General features: G+C 40.7%; 1 protein-coding gene across 1 annotated transcript; it reads right to left on the reverse strand.

Moving 5' to 3' along the window:
• Positions 1-401: 401 nt before the first annotated feature.
• Positions 402-15,423, reverse strand: DLD (dihydrolipoamide dehydrogenase). Its single transcript, XM_064702830.1, has 14 exons — positions 15,281-15,423; positions 14,285-14,360; positions 13,531-13,610; positions 9,927-9,995; positions 8,062-8,131; positions 7,573-7,673; positions 7,069-7,212; positions 6,778-6,879; positions 5,496-5,686; positions 3,957-4,127; positions 3,382-3,571; positions 2,873-3,010; positions 1,515-1,604; positions 402-1,412 (listed from the first exon to the last, which is right to left on the reverse strand). Exons 1-14 carry the CDS (start codon positions 15,317-15,319, stop codon positions 1,347-1,349), a joined length of 1,527 nt encoding a protein of 508 aa, XP_064558900.1. The 5' UTR covers positions 15,320-15,423; the 3' UTR covers positions 402-1,346.
• Between the last annotated feature and the right edge of the window lie 1,670 nt (positions 15,424-17,093).

Genomic DNA, 17,093 nt, shown 5'->3' on the forward strand with positions numbered 1-17,093 from the left:
CTGATATGGCAATGCTGGCATCCATCTCTATCACTCACTATGGATAATGGCTCAATACCTGAATAAGAAGCTATAAAGCAAGCTAGAAAGATATATCCATCTTGTCTATACAAAAAACCAAAACAAAGCACCACCTTCTGAATGTGCACTTCTCAGTCCAGTGGCAGAATGAAAAAGGACATGCACAACACCAGCAGGTATTAAGGTTTTCTTCAAGGCAGAAGAGCCTGGCAAAAGAGAAGAAATGGCGCCTTGGAAAAGAAGTTAATTTTAACTACTGGATTTGGGCATGCTCCATACACAGGTTAAAGATCTTCCACCTGTTTGTGAGTTTGCTCACATAATCAACGACCTAGACACTACAAGGATCCAATCAACAAACAAAATCCAAGACCCTCCAGCCATGTCAAGTATTTATTAAGCTCTCTTGCTACAGAAGAGATAGAAAGAGAGAACAAAATAGAAAACAGAAGAGAAGAAAGTATGTCTTAATTGTGTGGAGAGCTGACACTGCAGCCCTTACATGTGGAAGGTGCAGAATAACCCTCATGCCATAGCATTTAACAGCAAACACTGCTTCACTACCCAAGTTTTAGCATTTCAAGTTTAAGAGAGCTGGACAATGGAAGCTTTAAAACCAAAAGGGATTAGGTAGCAGTACAATGAATTTATCTTCAATTTTTCATTTCTCAATCAGCACTCAGTTTTTCCCCTTAAGAGTTTTCAATATGAAAACCTGATGTGGAGAATCACACAGACAGTAATTTTCTCTTTAAAAAGTGAGTATAATTTTAATTGATCTACACGAGCCCCTCTTCTCCCAGCTTCCCAACACTACTAGGTGAAAACAAGTTTTGGTACTCATATGTAAGAAGGAGGTTAAATACCAAAGTTAATCCCTTCAGAAGAAACACATTTTTGTGCGGAAGTGACAGTGGCATTTTAAGTGCCAGTGGCATTTTTAGTGCCAGTATGCAACTGGTTTATTGTAACACTACTTCAAATAAGAAAATACAAGGTATGCTGGACAATCATCCAGAGTTCTGACCAGCAAACCTGATAATCCCATGCAGCAGCAAAATGTTTGGTTTCCAAAAAGAAAAGAGTTCTGTCAGGCTGCTTTTCTGCAACATTCATTGTGTAAATAAACATGTAATTTTATGTTTTAATTTACAGAGACTGGATAATTCCACTTGTTCCAAACTCTACTTGTTTAAATATCTGATGTTTAAAATTAAGATATTCACTTAAGTCAGTCCTAAAATCCTCAGATTCAGCCTTCCATAAGGGCCCACAGTCCATTTTCAGAGATGTACCATGTATGTACAAAGATTTGCTCTTGCATTTTAGAAGTTGATAGCTTTGCCAAAGGATGCTGCTAGGTTTGCTTCCCTGAAGGCTTCTGACACTGTCTGTAGGGAGCAAGCACAGAAAGTTACAAGTCATTAACAGCTACATGGAGTAACAGCCTGTCTGTGTAATGCTGTTTAACAGCCCCTTCACAAAACACTTACTGGATGGGCATGGCAAACTCTGGCTACATCTTCACACGATGCTCCATATTCCATTGCAAGGGCAGCTTCATTCACCATTTCACCAGCACCCTGGAATTTAATGGTACTTGCAATTAGCACAAATTCTTAAGCAGTTGTCCACATTCTGCTGCATTAGTAGCAGCTTATAAATAAGCATTTTCTGCTAAAAAAGAGAAGTTATGGTTTAACCAGCACTTCATCTGTGCTATAATGTAAGTAATGTACTCTATTTAGTGACTGTGATCAAACCTAGCATAAATCTAAACATTGAGAGTTGTGCAAAAGCTAGGCATTTTTCCATGAAAGGAAACCTACCCAAAACTTCAATGCTTCCCTGAAAAGTTAAAGAGGTAACTAGATCAAAAAAAAAGGCATGTTACTACACCTACACCTTCATTTTTATTTGCTGTATTTATGCATACTTACTAAGAGAATATATATTTGAGGAGTCAAAAATAGTTAAATCTCCTCTTAGATTTTTAGCACTCAGATCCACAACCATAAGATTTTTCCCCCAGTCCTTTCCCAATGAAGAAAATTAAAAATTAGATCTGCTGGTATGAGACAAAGTTGTGTTTCCTTTAAGGCATGTTGGTTTCTAAATTACTACAATTGCAAGAGAAATTAAGTTGCATAGAATCTTATTGAGAAGAATTTGGTTAACTTGGCTTAACTTTTGTGTACAGAAAGCTGTACACAAAAATGTATGGAAGCGTTTCTGCAAACATATTTAAAAAAAATACAGCTAAGAAACAAAACAGAGAAAGATTAGGGTCTAACTTTAGTTTAAAAAAAAACAAAAAACAAACAAACAAAACTAAACAGGGAAAATCCCAAAGGTTTTTTACTCTAAATTCCATAAATTACTGATCCCAGATTTGGTGACTGCAGCATAAGATGACCACCCTTGCTGAGGTCTTTAGTTGGAGAGAAGGGAAAAAAGAAAACACCAATGAAAACGACAAAGTCTTTTCAGCTCCTTCAACTTCCAAAAGATGAATCAACAATTTCTGCTGTTCTCTTCAAGTATTTAGCAGTATTCATAAAAACAAAATGAAAAAAAAGACCACAACAAACACCAACACCAAAAACCTCACCACACAAAACTTGTCAAAGAAACAAACAAAAAAAAAAAAAAGCTGGGCTTTTATTTTAGTTATACCTAAGGAACTAAAAAGTAGGAAGGAGGTTAGGGTGCAGAACAGAACTGTAAAAAAATATAAGTATGGCGAACTCAAACCTTCTTGTTTAAAGACACCACTTCTAACTCAACAACTATGCAACACTAAATAAAAATAATGTTACAAGGCTAAGAAAGCACAATTGAAGATACTTACTGAGCCTAAAATATGAGCACCCAACATCCTGTCTGTTGACTTATGACTAAGTATCTTCACCATGCCATCTGTGTCAGCATTTGTCTTTGCTCTACTGTTCGCAGCAAATGGAAATTTCCCAACTTTGTATTCTACACCCTGCAAAAGAGATGTGTCACTGACTTAATGACCAACAAGAACAATGTAACCAACTGTTACATACATGAGGAGAAGCAAGGCACAACTCAAACAGGAGACCCAGGAATGCACATGACCTATCATTGTAAATGGTGTAAGAACGTACAAAAAATATTAATTTGCAAACAAACAATATTCATGTCACAGAATGCATGAATGAGAACTGTGGTTCTTGGGAGAGAGGCATGCACAAGAGCATCATTCACTCACATCCCCTAACCCATAAATTCAAATGCAGAAATTTAGATAAAGTAGCTAGATAAACAACTAGGGAATGAAACCAAGCTCAAAGTCGAAAAACAGTTTTTGCTGGCAAAGAAAACAAACAGTACCTCTTCTTTGAGCTGTTCTTCTGACTTGCCCACCCAGGCCACTTCAGGGTGAGTGTAGATCACAGAGGGAACGCAGTTATAGTCAATGTGAACTGCTCCCCCAGCCATGCCTTCTACACAAAGAATGCCTTCATCCTCAGCCTTGTGGGCCAGCATAGGTCCAGCAACTACATCACCAATAGCATAGATGCTATCAGACCAATGAAACAGAATAAGACACTGTTTAAAAACATCCTAGCACATTTTGGCTACTGTACATAACAGTCTGTTTGAAACATGTTACTGAAAACTCTAATCAAAACAGATTAAAATACTTAATTTTAGCAGTTTCCACAGAATGACCACACTTCAAGAGGTACTTAGTAACATGAAATTCACAGTGACTTTTAAATTACAAAACTCCAAAGGCTGACTAAAATTTTTTAGCTACTGAAATGATAGGATATATTGAGTTTTCTTTACAGAAAAGGAAAATATGTTCTGTTATTAAAAAACAGAAGTGCTTTAGTAAGTTAAACTTTAAAAATAAGTGCTCTGCATTAAAAAAAAAGAGGAAAAAAATTAGTCTTACTTACTTTGGAATCTTGGTTTGGAATCTGTTGTTGACTGGAATTCTTCCCTTCTTATCAAGTTCTATTCCCATTTCCTCAAGACCTAGATCTTTTGTAAAAGGGCGCCTACCGATGCAAACTAGGAGCACATCACAAGTTAATACTTCTGCCTTGCCACCAGCAGCAGCTTCAACACTACAGCAAAACAAAAAGCAAAAATGCTAAGCTGTAAACTTGTAGCCTTATCTCTCTGGCTAGTAACTAATAAGACCCAAGATGGTGAAATCCTGGCTGGGTCCAAAGCATTTCACTCAGCCTGGCCCAGGCTTCCTCCTTGCAAGAGTTCAGCAGTGGAAGAGGGAGGAAGGGGCAACACCTCTTACTACATTTCCTAACAACTGTCAGGGAGAAAATCAGGGTGTAATTTCAACAGCAAGTAGCATGATCTGATAGGATCAAATCTGTACAGGAAAGTCATTGCTCCTGAGCACTTGCCACCCAAAGTATATATATTTTGTACATGCTATATATACTTTGGGGTGGGGTAGGGCCATGTATTCTGAGCAAGCTTTCTCCTGGCCCAGGAACCAAACACCTGTTGGCAGCTGCCATGCATCCCAGGCATCCCCCAAGTGCATCTGGTCTTTAACTGCACCAGAACAAGTTCAGTTCACGTACTCTGAGAGCACAAGAACCAAAGCATGGGAAGTGAGGATAACTGGAAGTGTGGGTCAAAAGCACACTCTGAACGAAAATGATACCCTAAAAGTAGAAACAGACTACATGAGAGATCCAACCAGCATCAGCATGGCATGCAAAGAAGCCCAAATCCTGGACCTTTAGAGTGATGGATGACAGACTGTCCCAAGCTACAGTGATCCAGCAAGTAAAAGTCTCCATAGTAAGTCTCCAGTGAAAAACCATTTAAGCTTGTTTTCGTGAAGTAACATCAAGCAATTTTTAAATGACAGTCTCTGCATAGAGAATCCATAACCACAAACAGTACTAGTGCATACTTATGGACTTTTACAAAGCAAGTTTGCTTTATGTGTTTCTATATTAACTGTTCATGTATAAAACTTCAAAGGTCTTGAGTAAGACCATTAAAATAAATTCTTTGTGTAGTTTCATTTATTTCTGTTCAAGAACAGTAATATCTCTTCCAGGCTTACCCTAAGACAAGTATGTAGTCAAGAATTAATGGCTTCAAATGACTGTAAGAACAATCATGGTATTTATGCTAGTTATACCAGAAGCAAATATCTTCCATGAAAATAACAATTTAGAGCTCTGTTTTTATTACTGATCTCACTGTAACAGTGGTTTTATGCCAGAATGCCCTCAAGTCAATGGAACCTCTCCTGTATAAGCAACTCAGGACTAAATAAACCCAAAATTATAAGCTCTGTAAGTTGTTAAAGAAGGATAAACATTTCATTGCACTAAAGAATTAATTTTCGTTCCTGTTTAAAAAATAGTATCAGACTGTATTTTTAAATAGGTTTGATGGATTGGGAGGAAGAATAAATTTTGCATTCCTTTAGTTTTATGTTAAACACTTACGCTACATCTATTTTTCCATCTGGTCTCTTGGTAGCACCAGTGACTTTGGTGTTCAGTTTAAACTTGAATCCCTGCTTCTGAAGAATGCGCTGGAAGTTTTTAGAGATCTCCATGTCAATTCCCATTCCCCCAACATGGCCCATGAACTCAACAGCTGTCACATCTGCACCCAGGCGCTGCCAAACTGAGCCCTGCAGGTAAACAATGCAGGTAAAAAGAGATTTTGAAAAGCAAATTTCAGATACTTTTACTCTAATATTTACAACAGGCTGTAAACTCTTCTAAAGCAGGATAACATGTAACAGCAAACTGATCAGTTTCTACAAACATGATGTAAAATAAAACAAGTTCAACTTCCCCCAGCCTTTCCATGAAAAGATTTCATTGTTTATTTACAGACACAAAACTTCCATGATCGAATTCAGGGAATTAGGCTTTTAAGGAAATAGCTAACAAGATCACTAAATATAACTCATGTATGTTTTATACTATAGGTATAGAAGAAATTCAAAATCAAAGAATCTGAAAGGAAAACCCAAAGGGAATTGCTTGTGGTGCCCTAATACCACTACTAATTAATCAAAACAATATCACATTAAGGAAATTTTACAAAATGGAGCTTCTGCTGGCCCTGTCTGTATTTATAACCTTAACCATGATCATCATTCTCACCAACAAAACCCACATACACCCTGGAGGTATCTGCCTACAGTTACCCACATCCACCCAATACAGAATTTCACTTTGCTTACTCTTTCCCAGCTTATTAGTCAGCAGGTTAAGCAACCACCTGGCAGATGGGCACAGATTCAAGCAGCTGCAAGACCAGCAAATATAAATTCTTTTTGAAATGTGTAGGTGTGAGGTAAAAGGATTCAGACCACAGTGAACTACAAAGTGACTACTTCTGGCTGATAGAATATGAACTACCAGATCACATTAATCATCTCTTGAGATTAACTACTAAACACAAGAATTCATCCTGATTACCCTGGCATTCCCTCACATCCCTACCCCTCCAAAAGAGAAAAATAATTATGCAAGACCCTGGATGTTCCTCTCTAATTTCTTTGCTTATCTAACCAGCTGCAGAAGTACTGACCCAACAAACACTTATCCCAGCTTTTCTGGTAAAAAATGGAGCTAGCAGGCTATGAAGTCTGAACAGACTGACTACAACTCACTGAACTGTTAAAGCACAGCAAAACCATCAAATACAGCCACAAAATAACACATTTTTCTTTTTCAAATTAAAAGTCAAGTGGTTTAAACATCCTCTCACCAGTTCCACACCAATGACTCCTGCACCAATGACAACCATCTTTTCAGGAACTTGTTTCAGTGACAGCGCACCAGTGGATGACACAATGGTATCTTCATCAATCTAATGACAAAGAAATGCACAAAGGGAGGTTTGCAACCTCTTTCACATATTCTATACAAAACACCTTTAACATATTATATACAAAACACACACAGCATGAAGTGCAGTCAGGTGCAAACCATTATTGCACATTAAACTGTGTGGCTATGAGACACTGAAAAGGAAGTACAATGAAGTTCAGATACGTACAGTAATTCCAGGGAAGGGAGCCACTTCTGAGCCTGTGGCTATGAGTATGTTCTTTGTGTTGATAACTTGTGTGCTGCCATCCTCTTTAGTTGCAGTGACTTGGTTTTTGCCAGTTATTTTTCCAAACCCAGATACATGTACAACCTTTAATAATCAGAACACAGTGAAGTCAATCAGAACACATAATAACACAAAATAAGTTAGGCTACATTTCACCTGATTCTCACTAATGCTTAGAGATGCTGCTAAAACATCTCTCTGCATCTCTATCTGGTACAAATCACAAAGTAACTGCATACTAGTAGGAATAGTAATGGTATAGTATTCCTTTAAGCAGATTAAGAATGAAGGCACCAGGCATTTAAAAGTTTTCTGGAAGAGAAGCATCCAAATTCTGCCCTTGTCATATCAGTCACTCTAATTTATGTGGCAATGAGAAAATGTAAAAAGTAAGAAATTCAGATTTTAAAAATGGATATATCTCAGTATATAATCCAAACTAACCTTGTTTTGTTTAAATAAATGAGCAATTCCACCTGTTAAGGCCTTCACTGCACTACTCTTCTGTTCCATCATCTTCTCTAGATTCAAACGGAGTCCTGTAACTAAAGTTAAAGCAAAACAACTTATATCAAGCATTAAAACAACTTACATCAAGCACTGCAGTGTGTAATGTTAAAAGAGCTAACCTCAACACAGTTAACAGCTGGCACAGAAAGATGTGCTGAATGGCCCCACTACATGCTAAAGGTTACATTCAACAACTGCTATGCTGAAAATCAATATTGCACTTTTCAGCTATAACTTATCTGTCCAATATTCAGAGTGCAAAGAGCAGACACGTTCCTAAGCCTCCAAATGACAGATAAAGGATATTATTTATAACTCTAAAAACGTTCTGACCAGAAAACCATACTAATCAGATTTGAAAGACTAAATTTACTTCTTGGTGGAAACCACTTATGCAACAGGCAATGAGAGCTCTTCACTCACTTTCAATTCCTCTGTTAGCGAAATCTTTTCCATGGGCCAAGTGATACAGATGTGAGTTGTTCAGCAAGGCCTAAAACAGACACACAAAAATGTGGATTTGGACATACATTCCATATACGACATAAAAGAGTATTTATTATAAGGAAAAATAATGATGCTATTTGCAAAATGTTCTCACTATTGCTCGATATTTACATATTTGAAAAGGTGTATTTCAATCACAGAACTTGTACACATTAGCTCCTACTGAAACATTCAATGAAGTTACACACTTTACCTAGAAATAGAAAACAGTTAAATCAACACCTATCCTTTTTGCTCACTTCACCATAGAAACTGATAATTACTCCACAGAGATTAAAAATAAAAAGGAACAAACCAAATAGAGGAAGAGAAAAATAACTGTGACTGATGGCCAAAGAGAAGATGCAGAATAACTGGATGAGGGATATCTACACTAAAATGCCTGTTAAGATTTTAACCTGTGTAGACATATATAAGTTAAATTTTGAGGTTTTGTGCTGAAGTTTCTGTAACTGCATAGCCAGCCAAGCTGAAGCTGCATGGCTTGGAGCTAGCTCAGGTACATGGATCTTGCAAATTCTTAGGTAAAATTAGAATGGTTTTTATATGGAGGGCTAAAAATTAGTAGCTTCAAATTCAGAAGCTTGATAATTGTATTTTGATAAGAAATAGCAATATAGTTAAGGTAGGATCTTACTAAGAATATTGATTTGTTATAGCCACCCCAAATATGAAATTATCTATATCTTTGCAAGGACAGCAGTGTGAGTTTGCACAGACTTAAATCTAAAGTAGGCACAGTAGAAGATTCAAAGGGCATTTTGAAATACTTGCCTTATCTACATATGTGTAAAACTAATACTATCAAAATAAGATAATTCTATTTTTATAATTTTTATCAACTGTCGTTAAAAGTAATTTCTCTACTTTACATAAGTGTCCTGGCCCCAAATCTGTAACATTCACATTACTTAAAAGATGCAGCCACTGCTTAAGACTTTAGCAACTAGAAAGTAAAAAAAAAAATCCATGCCCAAGGTACTATTTTGGGTGGTTTTCTGGAAAAGAATATTTGAATCATTTGTTACTGCCTTGGTGTACACAGCCTACGTATCCTCTTTTTAAGTTTACTGCAATTCAAATGAATTCTAGATAGCATTCAAGTTTAGCCATGGGTTCAAAAATATTTTCATAAGAAATCTAAAGGATAAAAAAATAATAGGGTACTTGAGAAGTAGATCCCAGCAGTAGTTTTCAAACTTTCAAGGTAGCACTGTGTGGATTAACATGTTTCATTGGTGCTTCAATATATTAGATACTCTGAACCTCATTAAAATGATTACTAAAATGTTTAGAAAAATTAATATAAATTTTAAAAAACCCTTAGTATTTATACTGTATTTCCTCCTCCCATGCTAATGGAGCCTTTTGAGCAAAAGGATTAGAAACAGCAACACAGTTAGGAGGGATCTTGCTAAGAATATTATGTCTGTTACTACAGCCATCACAAACATGGCCTTAGCAGTGTCTTCCTCCACCTGCTGGGTGCTATTGAGGCAGATTCCCCAGCAACAGCACTGTCCTTACAAAGGCCAAGTCTGAAATTACTTTCAACTAGACTGACAATGTCAAATAGGAAGTTCTTATTAATTTCTTCTTGCTTCTCCTTTCTTTCAGAGTGCATGTGCTGGACTCAGCTCTTACTCCACACTCCACAGCCTCACCCTCCAGGCCACTCTTACATGGACATCCATCTTGAGAAACTCCTTCCTGATCTCCTTCCAAGTGAAGCACATCATGTCAGCTGCTTTTAATGAAGCTATGACAAACATGCAACTTACCTTGGATGGAATACATCCAACATTCAAACAGGTTCCCCCTAATGTTGCATTTTTTTCTACACAGACAGTCTGAGGAAAAACAACAGAGGGGAAAAAAAGAAGAATTTTTTAGTAATACTCTGCCACCATTTCCTTATGGGCTCTCACAATTTAGAACTGATGACAAAGACATTTGGCTACTTGTCTAGTAATTCTACCTCTACAGGTGTCCCATTAATTTAATTCCTAGATTTATTTTACAGCTCATGTTTTCCGTCCCTCATTTTTTGTTAACTTAAAACCCACAAAATAGCTCCTTGCAACCAAATTCTCTACCAAACTGCACCAGTTTACTGTCTGCAAACAACAGCCACTGCACAATTCATACAAGTGCTACTTTTATGCATTTCTGTAGTCCTACCACAAAAATCTACAAAGTAAATAATAAATACAAGACTCAGTCCAATGAAAGATGTTCCCCTAACAATTACAGAAAAAACTGCTAGAAGCAAAACATGTAAATCATGTGAAGATTCATAAAAACAAGAAAACAAGTGGTAAGTGAACTGACATAGATTAAAATCCCATGGAGCTATCTTTTCTTCCAAGAAAACAAAACAGAACAAAACCCCCAAGCCACAAACAACATTTCCTCCCGCTGCTATAAAGTTGTACCAACACCTATAAAGAAAGAAAAAACAAAAACGAAGTACAGCAAAACCAAACAAAAATAAGGTCAATAACAACAGGGATGGAAAATATTTCATCTCCTTCTCATTAAGCTGACAACATCAAAGTGTGCAAAGGACAAAAACAACTGCCAAAACTTCATTTAAAAACAGATCACTGGGAGAAAATGAAGGAGAGCAAAGGAAGATCTCCTTCAGAGAAGGAATTGTACAAGCAAAGGAATTGGCATCTCCTCCTTTGGAAGGTCCACACATATTCAAAATAATTGTAACCTTGGTTCACACTCTTGAGAGCTCCAGTCCACTGAGACGCAACTACCTAGGTGAAAACCTTTCACAATTTCTTTAAATTGTTGCTTTTGTGCTAAGGTAGGTGATGGTAACATGAAGAGCAGAAATCACCAAATCAAATCACAGGAACATTCTGAGACATGCTCATCCCCTACCTCCCCTTCCTCTTGTTTTAAGCACATGAGTACATGAAACACAACACAAGGGCTTTAAAAGCTGCACCATGGATCAAACAGCACCAGACTGCTCCTACCTTTACCCAACAAGGATGTTCTGCCTCATCCATTTCACATAAACTTCACTGACAAGGCCAAGCAAAGCTTTGGGGAAGCCAAAACCCAGAGAACACTATAGGCAACAACATGGGATGCTGCAGTGCTGATACAAGGGCCCAATGCTTGTGCCAGTAGAAACAGCACTAAAACTGAAATCTAAGTAACTCAGTAGAGCAGAATTAGGTTCTTCCATGGATGGTGTAACTATACAATCTTTTTGCCAGTCTACTAAAAACATTCTACATGTTTATTCAATGATAATGGTGACATGCACAAGTATGTCCAAGCATTTTCTCCTCTCTTACTAGCTGTGAAACAGTGTAACAATTATTTTTTACTATGATGAAAAAGAGAATCCAGGGCACTTTTTAACCCCCTTGTGCACGGTATCCTGCTGTTAATCACAGATATGAAGGACTCAAGGACAGTACTGTTCCAACAAAAGCTGCTTTATAGCCAGCCACAAAAATAGCTTTGGAATACTCAAACATGAACTCACGTGGCAGAAGGCCACAATCTTTATTAAAACCTGCATCACTGAGCACCTTTTATTCTCAGGTTACTAGCTAAGTAACCACATACCTTCAGAAGCAAGAGTAATTACTATGACAAAATAGTAATTCACAAAGATGTGCAAAGACAATTCAGTTATTTTGCTCTAGGTCACAGGCAGATGTACAACTTAATGGAATCTCAAACACTTATATTTTGGTACAGTCACATATTAGAAGGCTAAAAGATGCCAAAAAGATGTTACTGACACCCAGTTGTGGGGGTACTGACCAATGAGGGACAACACTCAGAATTACAGACAAATTCAGTTTGAAGGGACCTCCTTAGGAGGCCATCTACTCAAACCTCCTTGTCCAAACACAGTCAACATCAAAGACATTGAGGGAGGTGACTCCCCCTCTACTCTGCCCTCATGAGACCCCACCTGGAGTACTGTGTCCAGCCCTGTGGCCTCCAACACAACACAACACAGATCTGGACCTGCTGGAGCAAGCCTGGAGGAGGCCACCAAGCTGCTCACAGTGCTGGAGCAGCTGTCCCATGAAGACAGGTTGAGAAGGCTCTGGGGAGACCTCACAGCAGCCCTGGAGTATCTAAAGGGGGCTTGCAAGAAGGCTGGAGAGGGACTTTTCACAAGGACAGGGACAGAAACAGCCTTAAGCTGAAGGGCACAGATTTAGATCAGCTCTTAGGAAGGAATTCTTTACTGTGGGGGTGGTGAGGCACAGGAATGGGCTGTCCAGGTGCCCCAGCCATGAATGTTCAAGGCCAGGCTGGATGTCTCTCAGTAACAGGGTCTAGTGGAAGGTGTCCCTGTCCATGGCAGGGGAGCTGGAACAAGGCCAGCTTTAACATCCCTCCCAACCCAAACCATTCTGTGATTCCATGATGTAGCACACGGCTCAGGGCCCTGTACAGCCAAGTTCTGAAAATACTGAAAGATGAAGACTACACACTGCATGGGCCCCCCATTCCTGTGCCTCACTGGAACTCATCACCAGGAGCTCATTTTGGTCATGAAGTCTATTTTAGGTAATTCAGAAACATTGTGACATACAAAGCAGCAGAAACGTGCTCAAGACTGCTAGCAACACCTTCTCAGAGTTCCAGATAATTACAAGAACAATAATGCAGTGCCAAGAGTGTTAGTTGGCCTCATATTAAGAAGTGAAGGCAAAAAAATACCCTGAAGTCACATTCTGTATTTTTGTAAGTTTAGAAACATCTGAAATATATTATACACATACAACTCTCACAATACTTAATTGACACACCACTAGTACACATCAGACATAAAGTGCCTCTTCTGAAAGGCACTCAAAGACAACAAGCAGAACAGAGATTAACATAAATAAATGTAAATAAGATACTACAGTATTTCTACACACATTTTTGCCTCTAAAATTCTCATTTGCCAGTAGAATTTCACTAATCACATTCAAAAAGCATATCAGTTGAATATGGCTTTTTCTCCTTCTGAGCTCCCTCAGTCTGTTCTTCAGAACAGTTTTCCACCAGTCTTTTTGTCAGTCATGATCACTTTATTTTTCCCTTTGTTGAGAGAAAAATTCCTTTCTAGCACTTTCGCAAGAGTGTAAGCCCACCTTATTTTATTACCAGTTCCAACCAAAAGTAAGCTGTCCTAAGCAGCTCTGTCAGTAGCAGGGCTACAGATAGTAATACAGTCAGATCTCCATTTCAAATTCTGCATATTGTAGGTAAGCAAGGTAAAGAAAGATTAGCAAAAGATGTCTACAGCATCTGGTGGCCCAAGCTGTGCCAGAAGGATTACAGTGTCACACAGATACCTTTGAACTTAGCACAGTACTCATCCAGGTTATCTGAGTGAGGTCTCACCTTAAACCCAAGCTGAGCTGCTTTGATAGCAGCAACATATCCTCCAGGCCCAGAGCCAATGACGGTGACATCGGCATCAACTGAAACAGAGAACAGCTGGGTTACTGCTCTTCAGCAGAATAATTGTGCATTAAGAATTATGCAAGGTAATGAAATAGGATTAGCAAGGAAGCTACATCTCATATTTGAAAATAACTTTATGGACACAGTGAAAGGTTGTCTAAAGGTACTCATTCCACAAGAAAAATAACCAGACTTAAATTTCACAAGGAAAATAATGTAAAATGACATCAAGAAACTGAATTTCCCATCCTTCTTGCTCTAAAGTCTTTAAGAACTTAACCCAAGATGTCTCAATAGTTTACTGTAACATCTTTTCCAACATAGGTTCTATTGATGTTTAGCACCAATCATAAATGCTTACTGAATGCCACAAATTTATAAAGGGGAAAACATGGCTGCAATAGTTATCTGTGCAAACTCTATTGATTATAAAGCAGTGGAAGCTATGAACTTTGTACCTAGCCCATATCTTGTAACCACAATCTCTTTTAGAATATTAATTAACATATGAACAGTGATGGTGAAGTTCAACTTCTATTTACAGCTTTAGCTTGAAATCAAATTATGAAAATAAACCACAGTTTTCATCTGGAAGGCTGATTTCTGAGTTTGAAGTACTGTTTTACTTTTTGTGGAGGTTTGGGTTGGTGGGGGTTTTTTCGTCCAAAACAGGTTTCTCACAAGAAATTACCTTGATCAGCATAGGACCTTTGTGGCACTGCACAAACTCCCTGAAGACCATGATGAATTCGATCAAAATGGCTTCTCTAGAAAGGATAAAAAAATAATAAAAAGAACCCCTTGGTTTTACAAGTTTCTGTCTATCCCTGAGGGAAAATAAGCATTCAGCCACACACAGATGAATACACAGTTACTGTCACCAGTAACCAAAACAGGAACAGCAGGACTGAAGCACAGCGGGCACTGACCGGAACAAGAGGCAGAAGTTGCTCTGCCACTCACCTGCTCTGTCACCTCAGTCTGTCATCACACCTGTTCTCAGGTCACTCTCACCTCAGGCTCACCTCTAACTACAAAACTCTTTCAACTCTCAAACCACATAATGACATAAATTAGATATCCAAAGAGTTTATGAAGAGTCTTGTTCTGTAACCAACCCCTTCAGCCATTTCCTATGAACAGGCAGCTGGATCTCATAGGAGGTTCGGGAGAGCAAGTTTTTTTAACCTTCACGAAAAAGTAATGGGACAGCACAGAGCAGCTGCTACAAACACATCGAGGGCCGATCACGCTGTAACTGGAGTAGACGATGTCCCTGGAAACACTTGCGAAGTCCCCAGCACCGCAGCCCAAAAGCCGGGGCCGGCTGACGGCGGCGCCTTTTGCAGCCACCACGGCCGCGGCCTCCCGCGGGCTGGGACACCGGGACACCGGCACCGACAACGCGCACGACAGCTGGTCCCCGCCGCTCACGGACCCTGAGGGCCGCCACCGCTGCCATCACTCGCCTCACCCGAGCGGCGAGGGACGGGGACAGCGGAGCAGGGAGGGCAGCGCGGCCAAGGCCCGCGCCAGCCTCAAGGCGCCACTCTGGCCCCGCCCGCCCTCACGCACGCCCCCGGCGGGCTAAGGGGTCTGAAGAAAGCCCAGGCCCAGGCTGCCCGGCGCGGCTTCCGTCCCTTGTCCCCTCCCTTGCCCTCGCCTCGCCGCCCCGCCGGTGCCGTACCCGAGCGAGCGCGCAGGAGACACGGCCCCAGCGCTGCATGTCGGCGGTGCCGCCGCGCCCCGGCCGCTCAAGGACTCCGCGGTCGCGCGCAGGCGCAGGCGCAGTGCCGGGCGGGGCGGGGCCAGGCGGGCGCCGGGGGGAGCCCCGAGCTCTGGGCGCGGTCCCGGCCAGCCCCGCTGCCTGGGCACGGTCACTGCGCCGGTGACACCGGAGCACATCCCGGCGGGTCCGGAATGTCTCCGGAGAGGGAGACTCCGCCACCGCCCTGGGCAGCCTGTTCCAGTGCTCTGCCGCCCTCAACGTAAGGAAGTTCTTCCTCATGCTGAGGTGGAACTTCTTGTGTTTCACTTTATGGCCGCTGCTCCACTTCCTGTCGCCGGCACCACTAAAAAGAATCTAGCACATCCTCTTGGCACCAGTTTTTGAGATGTCTCTAGAATCAGAGACTTAGAGAATGTGCTGAGTTGAAAGGGCCCATCAGGATCCAGCTCCTGGCCCTGCACAGGACACCCCAAGAGTCTCACCCTGTCCCCTGAGAGCATTGTGCAAATTCTTCTACAACTTTGTCACACTGGTGCTGTGACCACTTCCCTGGGGACCCTGTTCAGTGCCCAACGGCCCTCTGGGTGCAGAAACTTTTTCTAATACCCAATCTAAACCTCCCCTGACTCAGTTTCATGATGTTTCCTTGAGTCCTGTCACTGATCATGAGAATGAAGAGATTGGTACCTGCCTGTCTACTTCCCCTCATAAGAATGTTCAAGACCACAATATGGTCTCCTCTCAGTCTCCTCCAGGCTGAACAGACCAAGTGGCATCATAAATGCTCATAAATCTCCTCATAAGGCTTCTCCTTCAGACCCTTCATCATCCTCATGGCTTCCTTTGGATGCTCTCTAATAACTCAATGTCTTTTTTATATTGTGGTGCCCAAAACCGCTCCTGGGATTTGAAGTGACACTGGCCCAGTGCAGAGCAGGGTGGGACAATCCCCTCCCTGGCCCAGCTGGTGATGCCCTCCAGGACATGGTTGGCCCTCCTGGGTGCCGGGCACTGCTAATTAATACATCATTTGTATGCATTGATGAGATCCCTTCTCAGTCTTCTCTTGACTAAGCAGGCCCAGCTTCCTCAGCCTCTCCTCTTAAGACAGGTGTTGCAGTCCCATTGTCATCGTTGTGGCTTCCGCGGGACCCTCTCCAACAGCTCCTTGGTTTTGTTGTGCTGAGGAGCCCAGAACTGCCCAGAGCACTGCAGATGTGGCCTCACTAGTGCCCAGTAGAGGAGCAAGGCCACCTCCCTGGGCCTGCTGGCTCCACTGCTCCTGATGCACCCCAGGACACCATTGGTCAGCCATCCTGGCCACAAGGGCACACTGCCAGTTCAGAATCACCTTGTCACCCACCAAAACTTCCAGGTCCTTCTCAGCAGAGCTGCTCCCCAGTAGGTCAGACCCCAGTCTGTGCTGGTACTTGGGAGCTCACAGACCCACCTGGCACCAAAATGAACCCTGGGATAAGCAAAGCAGCACCCTGTCCCAGATTGACTGTCCTGAACAACACCTGGGCACAAGCAGAGAAAGGGAAATTACGTTTCAGACAGAAACCTCTTCCAGCTAATTCACAGTGGAATGTCCATACATATTTTTATATTAAAAATGTAAAATCTAAGATAATTTTGGAAGAACTTTGAATAATTGTTTTCAATTTATTAAATAATGAAAAAAATGAATTAGAATATTCTTGGAAATATTCTTGAGCTAGAACATTCTCTAGAAGAAAATTCTCCTCAAGAAAAGGTGACTAAGAGAGGA

Source organism: Zonotrichia leucophrys, chromosome 1A (genome assembly GCF_028769735.1).
Source record: "Zonotrichia leucophrys gambelii isolate GWCS_2022_RI chromosome 1A, RI_Zleu_2.0, whole genome shotgun sequence".
NCBI lineage: Eukaryota > Metazoa > Chordata > Aves > Passeriformes > Passerellidae > Zonotrichia > Zonotrichia leucophrys.